The 18,930-nt window shown below is 43.8% G+C and overlaps 1 protein-coding gene across 8 annotated transcripts in view; it reads right to left on the reverse strand.

Annotated features, from left to right (window-relative positions):
- The window catches only part of TEX14 (testis expressed 14, intercellular bridge forming factor), a 126,513-nt gene that overhangs the window by 13,492 nt on the left and 94,091 nt on the right, over positions 1–18,930 (reverse strand). For 6 of the 8 annotated variants that reach the window (XM_060395121.1, XM_027975350.3, XM_042255307.2 and 3 more), the window contains 11 exons: positions 18,034–18,140; positions 15,337–15,462; positions 15,047–15,135; positions 13,922–14,191; positions 12,978–13,078; positions 10,768–10,896; positions 9,295–9,361; positions 4,820–4,901; positions 2,838–2,900; positions 2,192–2,319; positions 959–1,167 (listed from right to left, as the gene is read on the reverse strand). In XM_060395121.1, coding sequence (XP_060251104.1) covers positions 959–1,167; positions 2,192–2,319; positions 2,838–2,900; positions 4,820–4,901; positions 9,295–9,361; positions 10,768–10,896; positions 12,978–13,078; positions 13,922–14,191; positions 15,047–15,135; positions 15,337–15,462; positions 18,034–18,140 — 1,371 coding nt within the window. The remainder of the gene's footprint in view (positions 1–958; positions 1,168–2,191; positions 2,320–2,837; positions 2,901–4,819; positions 4,902–9,294; positions 9,362–10,767; positions 10,897–12,977; positions 13,079–13,921; positions 14,192–15,046; positions 15,136–15,336; positions 15,463–18,033; positions 18,141–18,930) is intronic. The other 2 variants (XM_042255309.2, XM_042255308.2) reach the window with 1 other exon arrangement.

Below are 18,930 nucleotides of genomic sequence, written 5' to 3' on the forward strand. Positions count from 1 at the left end.
CCTATTAGAGGGCCTGGCATAGTGCCTGGCCCTTAGAACTTGCCCTATTGATAGTACATTGAACAAAAGCATATAATTCTTAAATTCCCTACTTCAGAATGAGACTTTTTGTGAGTCAAATGCCCAAAGAAGATGAGAGTGGTTTTTTCATTGAGGGCCAAACAAGTAATCAATCTGCCTATAGAATGGTCTGTTTGTTGTTGTTTAATCGCTAACTCATGTCCAACTCTTTGGCAAACCCATGGACTGCAGCCCGCCAGGCTTCTCTGTCCATGGGATTGCCCAGGCAAGAATACTGGAGTGGGCTGCCATTTCCTTTTCTAAGGGATTTTCCTGACCCAGGGATCGAACTCGCATCGCCTGCATCGGCAGGTGGATTCTTTATCTTTGAGCCACCGGGGAAGCGACACTACGGTTAGTCAACGGGTTTTTAATGAGCAGTACCAAGTAAGGAACTTGCAGTTTTCTGGAAAGGACTACATATGAAATATGAAGGAGAGTGAGAAGCAAACAAGCAAACAGCACAGGGAAGGGGAGGAAGCAAGGAGAAGGCACCATGAAGTGTTTTTACTGCAGATCACTGGTTCAGGAACAAGGTTCAGATCAGTCAGAACTCTGAGAACTAACCAGAGGAGGCTTCAGGGAAGAGGCGGAATGTAAATATGGTTAGACTGAAAGAGCAATGCAGACGAAGGGAGCATCATAAGCTATGGCAGAGGCCGGCTCTTCAGAGAAATCGCCAAACAATCTCTCTGGTGGGGTGGGGACAGGGAAGGGTACAGAAGCCCAGGATCCAATCTACAAGACAGATCAGACAGGCGCCCCAGGGAAGCCTGTGGAGGATCCAGCTTATTTCTTCCTTTCTCTGTAAAATAGATATGGAGAAATCTTGACCTTTTGATCACCGACACCTTTGGAATCACTCCATGAGGGTGCAACGCACAGTCTATATACTTACTAGATTAGCCAGTCTAGCAGGGACAATTTCAGAGGAAGTAAGAAGGGAATCTAGGCTCTTTGCTTTCTCTCGGACACTTGTAAATTTATCAGACAAGGTCTGAGTAGATTCTTGACTGGTCCAGCACGAGGCAGATCCTGTTTTAGTATCCTGAAATGGGATACTTCCAAGGCAGTCCTTATACTGACTAGCAACTGAAGAAATTGACCCTGTTGTAGAAAAGAGGGCAGTCAGTGTCTGAATACTTTACATTATTTAAAAACAACAATAACACACACACAAACCCCATAAAACTCTATATCTATAATAGGAACTTCCCAAATTGTCACTAACTGAAATAATCACTGATTTGAGACAAAGCTCCATAAGGTATACAAAATGATAGTCTCTAAACTTGGCCATCAAAATAAAGGGAGATCATTTGAACCACAAATATACTGAAAATAAGGACACTAAAGAGAGGGTATTTGATGCTGGCTGTATGAGGTTACAGGACTCAAACTATGCATGCTTAAGTACAAGATACTGTTTTAAGTTACTAACTCTATAAAAAATCCAATGTGAAAGTGAAAGTGTGAATCACTCAGTCATGTCCAACTCTTTGTGACCCCATGGACTATATAGCTCACCAGGCTCCTCTGTCCATGGGATTTTCCAGGCAAGAATACTAAAGTGGGTTGGTATTTCCTTTTCCAGGGGATCTTTCCAACTAAGGGATCAAACCTGGGTCTCCTGCATTGCAGCCAGATTCTTCACCATCTGAGCCACCAGGGAAGCGCTTGTAGAGAACCCAGTGTATTTGCCCAAAATTCAACAGTGCTTCAAGTACAAAGCAGACTTGGTATTCACATGTCTCTATTGCTAGAGTAAACAAATCTCCTTATAGCTGGTTGGATGGCATCACCAACTCAATGGACATGAGTTTGAGCAAACTCCGAGAGATAGTGAAGGACAGGGAAGCCTGGTGTGCTGCAGCCCATGGGGTCGCAAAGAGTCAGACATACGACTGAGTGATGAACAGTAACAACAATAACTAGTTAATCACCACCACCATCACCATCACCACCTGGCCTCCCATGGGATTATCCCCTTCCGCTCTGGCCCTAAAGAAACCCCTCTGCACTGTGAGGAAAACACCCATCTGCGGGTCTGCGCCCACAACCTGGCTTCCCACAGCCAATGGGACAGGGGCTGTTAGTTCCCCTCCCAGAACACCCCTCTGTGAGAGAGTACCTGGGCTGAGCGGAGTACTGACGCTAGTAGGTGCATGGTTTATTTTGGGTGTTTTGCAGGAGACTTCCTTGAAAGAACTGTCGTGTTCATAGGAGATACTCGACAGGTCCTGAATGTCTGTCAATGATCTGAAGTATTAAAAGCACAGAGTAACTGGGAGATGCTTAGAAAAATCAAACGCTATACTCCTAACAGGTACTTTTTAAAGATGCTCTTCACAAAAATCTTTATTTGGCAAGAGGCCAAAATCAGAGAATACTTTAGAATATCCATATGATATCTATAAGATACTTAAGATATCTTAAAGAGAGTATCAGAATATCCTAGAAAGAGCTACTAACTTCAAACATATCTCAGCAGCTAAAAATAAATTCCAAAGGTGAAAGTATATTAATGTGGGAAACAGATTTAATCTACCTTAAGTATAAGATTATATTCTTATTATCACTGTATTCCCTTGATTGTAAGATACTATCAATTTAGATCACATTATCACAGCAGCTTTTTGGTGAAAGGAGAAACACGCTCACGTTACATGTATACACAAAAACAGGAAGAACACAGAAACTCTTACAAACAAGAAAACACCATTCCCCTAAAACTAAGACTTTGCACAGAATCCTTAAGCAATTTCTGGTGGCCATACATATCTTTCTCTTTCGCTTCCTTTGGTGGCTCCTTTAATGTCTCCTCTTGTTCGCCTTCAGGACTGTTAAGAGAGAAAGTGAGAAGATTACATAAATCTTCTGTCAGCAGAGTGTAACAACGTAGCCCAAGGGCATTGCGAGAGGCCGTTGGAAGGACACTGAGCCCAGAATGGACAGGGAGGGCTCCAATCCTAACTCTGCTACTGATGGGCCACATATGCACATGCATATCTGGGCCTCTGTTTCCTCTTTAGAGATTAAATACTCTCGATGCTTTAGAACTGTGGTGTTGGAGAAGACTCTTGAGGGTCCCTTGGACTGCAAGGAGATCCAACCAGTCCATCCTAAAGGAAATCAGTCCTGAATATTCACTGGCAGGACGGATGCTGAAGCTGAAATTCTAATACTTTGGCCACCTGATGTGAAGAACTGACTCATTGGAAAAGACCCTGATGCTGGGAAAGATTGAAGGCGGGAGGAAAAGGGGACGACAAAGGATAAGATGGCTGGATGGCATCGCTGACTCAATGGACATGAGTCTGAGTAAGCTCCAGGAGTTGGTGATGGACAGGGAGGCCTGGTGTGCTGCAGTCCATTGGGTCGCACAGAGTCGAACAGGACTGAGCGACTGAACTGAACTGAACTGAAAGGTCAGCCCACCTGAAATCAGCCTATGATGCTACTGGCTGAGCAAGCTCCTGAGGAAGTCAATGGAGTACTCTGCTGGGGATGGAGCTTGGAGCAAGAGGCACAGCCACGGGGCCTCACCAACTGTGAGGCAGCTTCCTGGCATGGAGGATCAGGGGAGGCCATGAGAGGCTTGCATCAAAGAAAGGCTAGAAAATAATTCTGAAGACAAATTTGACTTGTTTCTATTTTAACCAATATTTAAGATACATTTTCAATACTCAAACACAAACTATAAGCTAGATCTCATGCTAAATCCTCCCAAATGTTCCCACATTTCTAATCTTTGTAGCAATCCCTATGAGACCAGTGGTATAAAGGAAAGAGAATGGATTTTGGATTGGGTTGTGACTATTAATTCATTCAAAACCTTTTTCTTCTTCTGAGCACAACATAGGACAGTGCTTTCTGGTCCTCCTAATTTACATAAATGACCATATGACTTGCTTTAACCAGCGAAATGTAAGTGAAAGTGATGTGATTCACTTTGGGGCAGAAACTTTTAAAAGTCCAGTGCACAATTCACTATGTTCTCTCTTTCCTGCCTCAGCAATAAAGGAAGCATAAAGATGAAGTCTCCCACACTGTGGATTTCTGAGAGAAAGTAATACAGCACAGAACACTTCTGGCCAATCCCTGATGGACACGGAACATGAACACAAAAGCAGTTTTTGTTGTCGTAAATTACTAGAATCTGGGGGCTGCATGCTATATAACATTAAGTAGCTCAGGTGGTAAAGAATTTGCCTGCAATGCAGGAGACCTCAGTTCGATTCCTGGGTTGGGAAGATCCACTGGAGAAGGGATGGGCTACCCACTCCAGTATTCTTGGGCTTCCCTGGTGGCTCAGAGGGTAAAGAATCCGCCTGCAATGCAGGAGACCTGGATTTGATCCCTGGTTGGTAAGATCCCCAGAGAAGGGAAAGGCTACCTACTCCAATATTCTTGCCTGGAGAATCCCATGGTCAGAGGAGCCTGGAAGGCTACAGCCCATGGGGCCACAAACAGTTGGACACAAATGAGTGACTAACACACACACACAACTAGAAGAGAAATTTGACCAAAGTCATACAGTTAGAAAAGCAGAGTCAAGATCTGGATACAGATGACAGCTCCTTTTCATGACCCTTCACAATTCTGCTGAACAAGTCCTAACAAATCTAAGTTGCCTAAAGCTTTTGGTTATAACATGGTGGCTATTATATTTGAAGAACAACATATAAATATGGGGCATTACCATCAATTAACATTACTTCTATGAATCTGAAACTGTGAATAAAATAATGGCATATACCTTCGTATAGGTTGAAATTGAGACTTGGTCAAAGTTTCAGCATTCTTTCCAAGGTTTTTTCTCATTTGGAACTTTTCTTCACCTGAAAGAATAAAGTAAAAGCATTTTAAATAAATTTTTGCAAACCCAGATTATGATTTTCATTCTCTGGAGTTTTCCTGGTCTGGTCTAGAATAATAAATAATCTACATAAACAAAGAGTTTCCTAATTGGGCTTGGATTGAGTACTATAGAAGAGGTTTTCGCTCTGAAAGTTTATTTTCCTTGCTCAGAGGGGAGAACTATATTCTGACACTCAGAATACAATCAAGCCATTTACTGGCCTTTCAGTTATAGCCTCACAGTTACTTCCGGAGACAAATGGTGTTTTGTCTTTTCAGGAAGGCAAACTGACCTGATTCCTGTCAACAGACACCAGGGGGCGTTGAAACCAAGAACTGTTTGTTCACTGACGATTCCAAGCAGAAAAGACCCAGGATGCTAACTGTGTCTCTTGGCCACCAAACACCACTTAAAGACTGGGGGTGGGGTCTTGAGTACTAATGAGCTAATTCAACTGTCTTCTGTTCTCGTTGGCCTCAAGCATCTCAAGTCCTCCCCAATTCTCAGGAAGATACTTTGTAGGCCTCTGGGCACACAGGACCAGAATCCAATTTTCCTTCCCACATTATACAGCTCTGGTTTATGGAGAAGTGGACACACAGACTAGCCTGCCCTATTGGCAAATGCTCACGATCCCCCTGCCATTCTTTAGGTCCAGAAGGTGGCCCGGTAGGCAGTGGCAGGCCCACTATAAAAGTACCACCTTTAGCAAAAGCCAAGACACTGATAAAACCATTTGAATGCAGAGTTCCAAAGAATAGCAAGGAGAGATAAGAAAGCCTTCCTCAGTTTGGGAACACATGTAAGAATTAAAGATTTTTAAATTAAAAAAAAAAAAAAAGAAAGAAAGCCTTCCTCAGCGATCAATGCAAAGAAACAGAGTAAAACAACAGAATAGGAAAGACTAGAGATCTCCTCAAGTAAATTAGAGACACCAAGGGAACATTTCATGCAAAGATGAACACAGTGAAGGACAGAAATGGTATGGAACTAACAGAAGCAGAAGATATTAAGAAGAGGTGACAAGAATACACCAAAAGCTGTACAAAAAAGATCTTCACAACCCAGACAGTCACGATGGTGCAATCACTCACCTAGAGCCAGACATCGTGGAATGCGCAATCAAGTGGGTCTTAGGAAGCATCACTACGAACAAAGCTAGTGGAGGTGATGGAATTCCAGTTGAGCTATTTCAAATCCTCAAAGATGATGCTGTGAAAGTGCTACACTCAATATGCCAGCAAATTTGGAAAACTCAGCAGTGGCCACAGGACTGGCAAAGGTCAGTTTTCATTCCAATCCCAAAGAAGGGCAATGCCAAAGAATGCTCAAACTACTGCACAATTGCACTCATCTCACACGCTAGTAAAGTAATGCTCAAAATTCTCCAAGCCAGGCTTCAGCAATACGTGAACCATGAACTTTCAGATGTTCAAGCTGGTTTTAGAAAAGGCAGAGGAACCAGAGATCAAATTGCCAACATCCAGTGGATCACTGAAAAAGCAAGAGAGTTCCAGAAAACATCTATTTCTGCTTTATCGACTATGCCAAAGCCTTTGACTGTGTGGATAACAATAAACTGCAGGAAATTCTTCAAGAGATGGGAATACCAGACCACCTGACCTGCCTCCTGAGAAATCTGTATGCAGGTCAAGAAGCAACAGTTAGTACCAGACGTGGAACAACAGACTGGTTCCAAATCGGGAAAGGAGTACGTCAAGGCTGTATATTGTCACCCTGCTTATTTAACTTATATGCAGAGCACATCATGTGAAATGCCGAACTGGATGAAGCACCAGCTGGAATCAAGATTGCTGGGAGAAATGTCAATAACCTCAGATATGCAGATGACACCACCCTTATGGCAGAAAGCAAAGAACTAAAAAGCCTCTTGATGAAAGTGAGAGAGGACAGTGAAAACGTTGGCTTAAAACTCAACATTCAGAAAACTAAGATTATGGCATCTGGTCCTATCACTTCATGGCAAATAGATGGGGAAACAGTGGAAACAGTGACAGACTTTATTTTGGGGGGGCCCCCAAATCACTGCAGATGGTGACTGCAGTCATGAAATTAAAAGATGCTTGCTTCCTGGAAGAAAAGTTATGACCAACCTAGACAGCATATTAAAAAGCAGAGACATTACTTTGCTGACAAAGGTCCATCTGGTCAAAGCTATGGTTTTTCCAATAGTCCAGTAGTTGTGTATGGATGTGAAAGTTGGACTATAAAGAAAGCTGAGCACCAAAGAATTGATGCTTTTGAACTGTGGTGTGGGAGGAGACTCTTGAGAGTCCCTTGGTGAGCAAGGAAGTCCAACCAGTCAATCCTAAAGGAAATCATTCCTGAATATTCATTGGAAGGACTGATGCTGAGGCTGAAACTCTAGGACTTTGGCCACCTGCTACGAAGAGCTGACTCACTACAACAGACCCTGATGCTGGGAAAGATTGAAGGATGGAGGAAAAGGGGATGACAGAGGATGAGATGGTTGGATGGCATCACCAACTCGATGGACATGAGTCTGAGCAAGCTCCAGGAGTTGGTGATGGACAGGGAGGCCTGGCGTGCTGCAGTCCGTGGAGTCGCAAGGAGTCAGACATGACTGAGTGACTGAACTGAACTGAACTGAAGACACCGAAACCCCACCAGTGGAGAAGCATCACAGTTCTCCTTCTTGCTACTCTCTTCAAATGCCCTAGAAAGCATAAGTGAATTCCTAATAAGCACAATGCAGAGCTGGAGGGGAAGTTAGATTTGAGAGTCTAACTCTCTCCTTTATTTCATACGAAGGAAAGGTGGGGCCCTGGGGTGGAATGACATGCCCAAGATGCCAAAGGTCATGCAGAAAAAAAATCAGCAGCAGAACTGGGCGTGGAACCCAGTGTGTATCCAACTGTTACCCCTGTTGTACTGCCTGGTATGGAGAGGATATATATCAGAACCGTAGTGGGAAAGCTGGAAGAGAAGGGCTAAAAGGAGGAAATGGAGTAGAAATGAGAGGCTTCTAATGTACTTCAGATGTTTGCAGCCAACTAACCATGGTTTTCAGACCTGCCTGCCCCATAATTTCTCTCTCCTACTCACCCCTCTTTCAAACACAAGTGAAGTGGCCACACACAGGTCAGGCTCACACAGAGAGTGAGTGATCATGGGCAGAGACTCCACAGAAAGAACTGAGAGGCCAGAGACCCAGGTGTGGGAACTTCACATGCACATTTTCCTGAGAATTTAACTGTCCACCTAAATGCTTACAGCTTCTTAAAACACTTGCAACTGTGAAGGAGGCTTGAATCAGGTTAGAGACACAAGCTGGAGGATGCAACAGGAGGAAGGGAGTATGTTCAGATCCTAAACCTGCCCAGCCTGGGTTCAGACAGTGGAGACATGACCATGGACCGAGCTGCATGGTTCACCAGACGGATAACTCTGGTTTTAAAAACAGATGGTTACACGCCTTAAAAGAGTGAAAGTGCACAATTTTTGAAATGTCTGTATCAGTACCTGTGGTCCATTTATGTCTCGTCTTGTGCCATACCCCAGCTGTTGATCCAAGGTTAACTTCCCGTGTAACAGGAAGCCATTGCTAAGTTATACAGAACCCAACGCCCAGAAAGGGCACGATGTCATACTGACTGTAGTATTGGTTATTATTAAGCCTTTGCTAAGATGTCATGCAAGCAAAGGAAAATGATGGTAAAACTCAGTCTTCTGCAGTAGAGAAGGACACAGAAACCTAGTACTGTTGTCCCCGGGTCAATAACCAGCTGTGAGGCCCAGGCCAGTCCGTCAGGGCAGCTCAGCACAGACAACTCAACACCTGCTATGTGCCACAAAAGAGCCTGAAATCTAGGGAAAGAGACTACAGGGGAAAAGAAAAGAAGCAACTGCTGTAACGTATGCTATATGAATGAAAGGTGGGGGGACTTCCCTGGTGGTCCAGCGGTTAAGACTCCACAATCCTAAGGCAGGGGGCCTGGGTTCCATCCCTGGTCAAGGAATTGGATCCCATGTTTCACGACTAAAGAGTTCAAATCAGCAACTAAAGATCCTATGTGCCGCAACTAAGACCTGGCACAGCCAAATAAATACATACACAAATATTTATAAATAAATAAATAGCAAAGTTAAAAAGAAAAGAATGCAAGGGGAATTATGTAAGTAACATGATGTATGGATGCCATGAGGCTAGTGAGAAGCTGGGGATTCATTCTAAAGAGGGGAAATCACTGAGCCTAAGTTTTCTTATCTGTGAAATGAAAGGCCTGGAAGGTTATCTCTAAGGACCTTTCCAGCTCTAAACATGTGTGACCTGACAGAGAGAAAGTGAACAGGAGGGATTCTAAAAGGAATCTGCCCTTCGGGTGTATTACCAGAGGCTTGAGGTTGGGCGCAAGCATGTTGTATTCCTTCAAAGTCTTCATCAATGGGACTTGAGGTCTATAAAAGAAAGAAAGAGCAAAGAAAGGAAGTTCACTCGAGGAAGATACATCATCAAAAGATGGGGAGAGGATTTCTTGATGTTCTTAAACTTTGAAAATCGTTAAAAGTTCCTGCATCTCTTATAGAAAAAGAACAAACCTTCTTCGCAGACGTTAAGAACTTATCTGTACTATATGTTCCTCCTCAACAGCAAGCCCTCCTCCACCTCCCATTGTGAGGTGGGATTGGGTTATTCTTCCCTTCTTTATATAATTATCCCCTCTCCTCACTCCAACCATCCAACAAAGATGTTTTAATCCCTGGGAGCTTTACTAGAAAAGCCAAAAAAGGTAGGAAAGATGGCCCAGGCTCTAAAGCTACTCTATGGGGTGAGAAGTCAGAACACTGGTTCCTTTGAGGAGAGGCAGTGGGTGGGAGGAAACACAAGGATCCCCTTCTAGGGGATCAGGAATGTTCTATTTCTTGATTTGGGTGCTGGCTCCATGAGTGTGTTCAGCACGTAAAAGTTCATGATCTGTACCCTAAAGATGCATGTACTTTTCCCTGTTCCCCTTTTTATATACGTGTACATATTACGTGTGTGTACATATATGCGCATATAAACTTTCTATTTTTTATTAACCATTTTCTTAATGTCCCAGTCCACAGTAATATCAAGAATGCTTGAAGGACTGATTATGGAAAACCGCTCTGAGTTTTCAGAAGTGCCGACAGGGGAGAACTATGCTTTCTGATGCATCACTAAATTCTTCCCGTCAGTCAAATGTGGTGATTGGCATGTACAATCTCTCTTTCCTCCACTCTACCTTTCATATTGGTAAAAAGGGCCCCCAAAGGTGGCAGGTTAGGGGAGAGAAGAGGCAAAAATTACAAGAGTAAATAAAAGACTCCTAAGATTTTCTTTTTATAAATGAAAATACTCTCTGCACAAACAGGTTCTTGCAAAAGCCAGGCACGTCCCAGAGAAAGGCCCGGGTACCGGACAGCCTCACGTTCTCTGCGGACCCCGTGCCGTTATTCCTGGCTCTCCCACCACTAAAGCCTGTCAGTCCTGGGCTAACTCCTTAGGCTGCTCTCGCCAGTGCTTCTTCACACAGAGCAGTAACAGCAGGCTGCCTTCTCTCCCCCCAAGAAAGGACTGTGCATTAAGCAACAAGAAGGAATGGGTTTTGAAAAAGAAGTACAAAGCGCTGCACCAATGCAGGAACCACAGTTCTGTGGTAAGACCTTCATCATGAAAAATCTTATTTTTCACACTTTTTTTCAAAACATATGAAAACACTGATAAATTGACATGATATACTTTTATGCATAAGCTATTTTTCTTAATAAAAATACTTTTAAAGGAATAAAGCAACAGAGGAAGCTGGAGATGTACTATCCTGAACTTTGTAAATTTTTACCTCTAGAGCCAAATTTTCTTGAGCAATTGAGGCGTAAAAATATTCATGGTCTGGAGTTAAAAATTCATCTGTCATGTCTTCAGTGTCTTCAGAAGACTCTGGTGAACAAGTTGATTGTGTAGACTGACCCTATTAATAACGTAGGAGATCACTTTTCAGTTGGTGTTTATTGTAAATAAATCCCTTTAGAGGTGGCTGCAGTGTTAGTAACAGCGCATCTAAAATCATCCTGCAGTCGGGCTGATGCTCTCAGAGCCCCTCCCGCCACGGGTGCACCTCTGCCCTCCTTCTGCACAGCCAGTCATGAACCCCAGAGCAAGTGTGACAAATCACAGTCCTGAATCTCAACTTCCTTACCTGCACAGTGGAAGTAGAGGAGGCTGGGCGACCTTTTTGCTCTGAAATTCACAGGAAGAAGAAAGGCCCTAGATAACTCAAGCTGGGGACTGAATTTAAACACCCTGATCCCCACGGGCACAGACACAGTCCATGTGCTGGAGTCAACTCTAGGCTGAGGCTGCTCAGACCTGGGACTCCTTCAGGTATTCCCATTTAAAGGCAAGAGAAGGAGCATGGTTTTTAAAATAGCAATGCAATCTCAATAATGAAACAGGGATGTCCCTGGTGGCCCAGCAGGTAAGACTCCATGCTTCCACAGCAGGCAGTGCATGTTTGAACCCTGGCTGGGGAATTAAAATCCCACAGCCATGCAGCGAGAAAATTTTTTTTAATTTAGAAAAAAGGGAGAACTATTTAAAAAATGAAATAGTTTAAAGTAAGTCACTGGGATTTCTCTGGTGATCCAGTGGCTAAACACACTCCCAATGCAGGGGGCCTGGGTTCTATCCCTGGTCAGGGAACTAGATCCCACATGCTGCAACTAAGACCCAGCACAGCCAAATAAATTAATTAATTAAAAGCAAGTTATTTCGTCAGCATCTCTGCTCTACTCCTTCCTTTTCTGCTGCTTCTCTACATCCAGGCCCTCATCACCACGTGGCCAGACAGCTGGCTCCTTTCCTTACCTTCAATCATCTCTTTGAAGAGGTTTTGTGGTTTATTTCCCTGGACACTGCCTTTGCCACACTTCCTCTTCTGTGCACTTAGCAGCTGCTTTCCTTAACCTCTCATATCAAACTGAAATTTCTCAGACAAGCCTGGCCTCCCACACCTTCCCCACTTCCCTGACAGACCTGCTTCTGCAGCCAAGCCAGTATGTTTAATGTGGTGCGTCCTCCCAGGCCTCACGGGAGAGAAAGAATAAGCTGCCCTGTGAGTGGTCTGTGTACTGATTAAAACACAAAGGTATATTCTTTGGAAAGCCTCAAATGTTATCACAATTGGCTTTTTACATTGTTTATTCTCAATTTTTGTTTATATTCTTCCATGTCAATGGTGGTTCCTTATGCTGGCTGGACCATGGCCCAACTGCACACTTGAAGAATTCATTAAATCCATGAAGCAGGACTGTGACCCCAGTGCAAATGCTGGGAAATGACCAAATCCTAGAGATCTTGCTGAGGCATAGATTTCAGGCATGAACACATTTCTTCCACTGAGCTGAGAGCTGAATTTTGGTCTTAAGATAACATCCCAGGCGAAGGTACTCTCATTGCAACCCTGCCCCTGCTTTTCCTACTTCAATCTGACTTCAGTCACGAACTTTGGTAACTGACCTCACACTGAGCTTTACGAGGTGGTCTTTTCTACACAGTTAGACAGAAAGCTTGGGCTTCCCAGGTGGTATAGCAGTAAAGAATCCATCTGACAATGCAGGAGACACAAGAGATGTGGGCTAGATCCCTGGGTCAGGAAGATCCTCTAGAGAAGGAAATGGCAACCCATTCCAGTACTCTTGCCTGGGAAATCCCATGGACAGAAGAGCCTGGTGGGCTACAGTCCATGGAGTTGCAAAGAATTAAACACGACTGAGTTACTGAGCACACACACAGACAGAAAGCTCAAGGGTCAGAGCTGAATCTAACACGGTGTTTTCCCCAAGCTCCAATATTCACAGTGCTTTGAGCTGAACTAATTCAGAAAGTATTAGACAGGGAGGAGAGACTTCTTCATTCATGTCAGACACATGAGGGCACATGCTCCAACAAAAAAAGAACTACTACAGATACTTCAATGTCATAATACGTAACAACTCAGTTTTACCCTACTAGTCTTTGGGTTTGAGTTGGCTCTCCAGCTGTATGACTTACGCTGTAAGACTTCTCAACAGCCACAGATGCATCCGAATTTGCTTGAAAGACTTCACCGTGCTCTGGCTGCTCATCTTTTCTGGGGGGCAGGTGCCTGATACCTAAAAATTATAACACAATAATTGTCATTCAGTAATTTTTAAATGACATGAAGGGGCAAAGGACAGTGTGAGAGAAGATATGTATGCATTTTCTGCCGAATGCGGCTATGTGTCATGTCAGCTTCTGTCCAAACAGTGAAGACTGTTAGGTTAGCCTCGCTCTAGCACGCGGCCGTGAATCACTCTCCCTTTTGCCCACCCATTCAAGAGTGATGCTTGACAAGGAACAGATTTTAAATAACAAAAAAATCCAAAACAGTATATTTTTCTACCTAAGACGAATAACTTTAGATGTACCTTTCCTGGATTTTCAAACAACTGTGAAATGATATCCCATGTCCTGACTGCAAGCAAATTACCAGGTAGAAAGACACAGCATGCAGCTTTCACCCACAAATCTATAAAAGTGATGCCAGTAAACATCATTTGTCCCTAGGTTGCTCAGGCATAGACCCTCTGATAGACGGTAGAATTTTTCTGGCCTAAAATGCAATGCAAAGAAGTGGGCAGTAGGGGCTGGCCTGCCACCAATGCCCTCTGGTAAGAGGTTCAATTCTTTGCCAGGTTAGATCCAGGAGCAGGGTCAGCGCATGGAGACTATTTACTTCCTTTGGACAAAGGAATCTGCTCCAGTAATAGAGAAACTTGCGAGTCTCTGGGCTTTTTCATCTGTCCAAAGGACAGTGGGATTAGATGGGTGTGCTACTTTTGCCTGGAATTCAGGATCCCCAGATAGACAGGAAAGGAGAGAAGCCAAAGGAAATATTCTAGGAGGTTTACTTATTGCTGAGAGCTGACAACTTGATAGAGCTCACCTACCCCAATTCCTCCATCTGAACTTACTGGTGAAACGCTGAGGTCCCGACTGTCGGCCATGCTGGTCACTGCTGTCTGTTTGGCCACACTCGTCATGTCCTCCTGGCTCATCGCTTTTCTTGAGATACTCTGCAGCTTGCTGCCAATCCACATGCTCGGAGACCTTAATGGGGAGCTGCGGCAGGGGGTCAGGCTCATTTTCAGCCTCACTGTCTAAAGCCACACCACTCCGAGGATGCCAAGGAGGAACTGTCAGCTGTCCAGTAGCTGCCTTTGCTGCCATTTCTTTCACCTCCACTGGGTGAAGATAAAGCAGCATTTAAAACAGCACTGTGAATGCTGGAAACAAAAGCTTTAGTTCCTTAAAGAGTTACGTAATGTTTCATAGCTTACATTGTCACAATTATCCCCTTTTTAGAACTGCATCATCCTTAGCTTGCCCTGCTTGGCTTGAAACAGAAAAGAGGAGATAACTAATAACAGAGTGAGGGACAGGCAGACTTTCAGTTAGTTACAGCCCTTTATGCTGAATTAGACTAAAAGGCAACAGAAATTTGTAGGCAGACTTTCTTGCTGTAAAGATTTTGTAAGAAAATGACATGTGAAGCCCCTAGCCTGCAGAAACTAATGGAAGGCATTCTATTTGAGTTTGTATAGCCTTTCTAGACCAGACTGAGCTCATATTTTGGAAGTGTGTATATGTGTTTTTCTCAAAATTTTCTATCCTTTTTCAGTGTCACTTAGCATTACTATCAAAAAACATAGATGCTGTATTCTTTTAAGCTCGTAAGATTAAACTGATACGAAAGGATCATGCCCACAGGATAGGTGAAAGTGACACTGCAAGCTCTCTACCTTAACAACATTATAAGAATCTATACTGCGTATTTTTTTTTACTACATTTGTTACAAAACATACATATATACACATATACAGAGTGTAGAAAGATTTCCTATTTAGTCCAGAGATTTAAAAAAGCACTTCTCTTTTACAGTTTGTAATCAGAAAGGTGTTTTTTTTCAAAATGGAATGATCTAACAAGAAAAAAATATGAGAAGACAGTAAAGGCTGTGTACTTTGAGATAACAACCAAGCTAGAAAGATACTTTAAATTTCATTTTGTCTAACAGAACCCATGGCTTTATACTCACTTTTCCATTTTAAGTGTATCTCTCCATCATCTTTGTTATTTCTTGACTTTGCGTTATAGATTTCAGAAGACACAGATTGCATACTGATCCTGAATTGCATATATTTGGGGGAAGAGGGCAAGTGAACACAAACACATCAGTTTACTCAGGTTCCTGACACAACCCCAAGTCCATGAGCCCACCCAGAGGACTGTCCCTATTCTCTGAGCTGTTCTGAGGTTGCACTGACTCCTGTGCACCACCAGGTGGCAGCAGACCCCCTCAACACTCAGCCCACAAGGCTGTACTACCTGGTAGAGTCCTGGCCAGGGTTGGATGAGGCGGGTGGTCCCTGTGGGTGGCTTGGCTCGGTGAGGAGTACACTACTGAGCTGTGTCGGTCTGCTTTGAGGACTGGACTCCCTAGGCCTTCCCTGGCTAAGAAATGAAAGGAGTGGGTTAGATGATCTTGAAATTCAGCTTCACAAACAGAACCCTGGTCCTTGGGCTGTAGCAGGGCAGAGCATAGGTGATGGTTCAGTAGTTTCCTTGTAGTTTCTTTGATCAGAATCCTCTGGTAACAGGCCCACCTGCACATCAGTGATAGCACAACAGCTAACACTTACAAAGATGGGCTTAAGGCACCAGGGATTCTGAAAGTCATTCAGAGATCTTCACCCTAGTTTCACTGAGTTGTGGACCATGTCCTGCGACTAGTTAGCTGACTGTGGCAAACGTCAGTCTCTCTGGGCCAAGGTCTCCTCATCTGCACAACAAAGCAGCTTCTTTTTCCTCTAAATATCCCATGACTATATATACTTTATCACCTATGAAACTAATTCCTTGAAAATGTATCGTCTAGGGGAGCTCCCTGGTGATCCAGGGGCCAAGTCTTCATGCTCTCAATGCAGGGGCCCACGTTTGATCCCTGGTCAGGGAACTAGATCCCACATGCCACAACTAGAAGATGCCGTGTGGCACAACTTAAGACCTGGCAAATAAGATAAAGAAAAAGAAAATGTGTGATTTATGCATACATAGGAATTCCCTTTTATCTGGAACAGCCCAGTCTCCTGCTGTATCAGAGTGCAAAGAGAGGCTGTTGAATTAGAAACGTCATGTCTGATCAGCTTCTTTGAAGAACAATTTGGCAACAGCTATCAAGCATCTGTCAGAGAAGGCAATGGCATCCCACTCCAGTACTCTTGCCTGGAAAGTCCCCTGGACGGAGGAGCCTGGTAGGCTGCAGTCCATGGGGTCACTAAGAGTCGGGCACGACTGAGCGACTTCGCTTACACTTTTCACTTTCATGCATTGGAGAAGGAAATGGCAACCCACTCCAGTGTTCTTGCCTGGAGAATCTCAGGGACAAGGGGAGCCTGGTGGACTGCCCTCTATGGGGTTGCACAGAGTCCGACACAAGTGAAGCAACTTAGCAGCAGCAGCAGCAGCATCAAGCATCTTTAAAGTGTTCAAACCCTCTGTAACTCTGCTTCTGGGAGTCTATCAAGGACATAACCTAAAATGCAGAACAAAATTTACTGACAAGTCACTAGTCATAACAGAAAAAAAGAAAGACTAAAACAACCTAAAATTCAACAATGGGGGAAAAGAATAATGGGGAGAATTCAATTTTTCCCCATTTCAAACTTATAATTTCAAAGTAAGTTTACAGGATGTTTTTGATAACAAAGGATAAAAAAGTTCTAATGTAAAGCAAAAACTCGGGATACAAAATTGCCTTCTTGTTTAGTCGCTCAATCATGTCCAACCCGTTGTGACCCCATGGACTATAGCCCACCAGGCTCCTCTGTCCGTGGGATTCTCCAGGCAAGAATACTGGAGTGGGTTGCCATTTCTTTCTCCAGGGAATCTTCTCCAACCAGGGATCGAACCAGCGTCTCCTGCCTTGGCAGGCAGAGTATTTATCACTGAGTCACCCGGGAAGCCCACAAAAATGCCTACATGTATATAATTAAGGTTATTTTGAAAGCACACGAAAAGCCTAGGTGGGTTGGCAGCAAAGTATTCAACCTCTCCCTTGGCGCTGAGCAGGGCAGCCGCAGCTGCAGCTTCTGCTTCGTCCCCCAGCGGCTGTACCGTCGCCCTGTCTGCCGCTGTCAGTGACGTGAGTGCTAAACTCTGAGGCCAATTAGGTGGTTCTTCAGTTCATTCCCTTCGTAAAGGTAAAATACACTAATCTAAAATGCCTGGGCATGTTCCTCGATTCTCCCTTTGGTACATATTTAACTGAAGTGAAGAGAACAGCAAATTCTTGTCATTATTCTCAGTCACCACTGAGGGTAGGAATAAAAAAAAAAATTTTCCAGGAAGATGGACTTCAAAGCTGTGGATTAATGCTGTCTTTTAACCACAGAAAAGGAAAACTAAGTTCATATACGACTCTGTCCTGAAAAACATTTACTGCTCCATTAATAATTCTTCCTATGCAAAAGAAAATTTGTTTTTCCTAAGTTCTTAAAAACCCAGCATATGCATACACTTTCCTTATACTGAAGGAAAATTGATTTGTGCTGAAATCAATTCATTTTATCGATCTGGCTAAAAATCAGAGTCTAAAAGGTAATGATGATATTGCTCAACTTCCTCCTCCTGCCCCCCAGTCAGTGACACTTATTTTGAACAACACTGATTTTCATGTAGTTTGGTTTCTGGAGCCCTGGCACGTGGGATGCCTGGCACTTCCTTTTCTCAGGAAAGCGATCTAGACAGTTTCAGGAAGACAGGGTGCTCTGCTCTGGACCGCTGAGGAGTTCTGTCTGGCTGACCTGCAGCAGCTTCACCTCTGACGTCTCCTGCGAGTCTCCATTATAATGCTCTTCTCACTCACTCAACGGAGAGAAACTGCCAACATCCCTTTTTGTGTTACTACCCCTCAACGCTCACAATCTCTTTGTCACCAGCAACATGAAGACCATTAAGTGGCCTAAGGGTCACATGGGTGTCTGAAGACATGATGACACAAAGAACAATGAAACGTTAACCCACCTGCTGGTGCTCTGGTTCCTGTCTCTCTCCAAGCTGTCCTTGGCTCCGTGAGTGGGCTGAAACTGCTCACCTCTGCTCTGTTTCCCAGGGCCACAAAGCGTGGGCAGCTTAAAAATCAGGAGACATGTTTCAGTGCTTTGATGAAGGAATCCCGCTTCCCTTCACTCTCACATTCTGTTTTTAAAGTCATTCTTGCTCAGCATGTAGAACTAACCAGACCTCTCAAGACAATTTCAGTTTGCACGTTTCACATCTACTAACTCATCTCTTAGCTGGAGGCCTCTTCAGAGACACGCTGGCCCTCAGGACTTCAGTCTGAACAGGGTGCAAGTGGAAAATGAGCAGACAAAATAGACATCAAAAGTCCCCAGACTTTCCCCTCTATGATTATTAAGGCAGCAGGTTTTATGGCAGGAGCCCCAGGCCCTGGGTTCTCGTCTGATCTTTACTCAGACTAACCTAAGTGAGCCTTATGTTTTGGTTTCCTCATCCATAAAACAGGGACAATAATATCTGCCTAAATCTACCGGGCGGTGGGGGGAGGAGAGGGGTGCTATGAAAATAAAACACAACCAAAAAAAAAAAGGCTACAATACTTCAAAAATAGTAGAAGTAAAATAAATTAAAGCCAATGCCCTTTAGCCAAAAAAGGAGACCTGGGATCTGCTTACTGCAATTTCAACTAAGTTTAATTGCATTTCCTAACCTACAGCAAATAAAAGATTTGGGAATGGCAGCAAGACACCTAAGGTGAGGAGATGCATAAACATGATCACTGTTTCTGTGGAGTATGAGTTCCAGAGGCTGTTGAGTAGAGGCAACATTGTATCACAGTAACAGATGTCCAAAAAATCCTCATGATCACCAAGGAAAGGCTAGAATAGATTTAGAATATAT

The sequence above is a fragment of the Ovis aries genome, chromosome 11 (genome assembly GCF_016772045.2).
Source record: "Ovis aries strain OAR_USU_Benz2616 breed Rambouillet chromosome 11, ARS-UI_Ramb_v3.0, whole genome shotgun sequence".
Taxonomy (NCBI): Eukaryota; Metazoa; Chordata; class Mammalia; order Artiodactyla; family Bovidae; genus Ovis; species Ovis aries.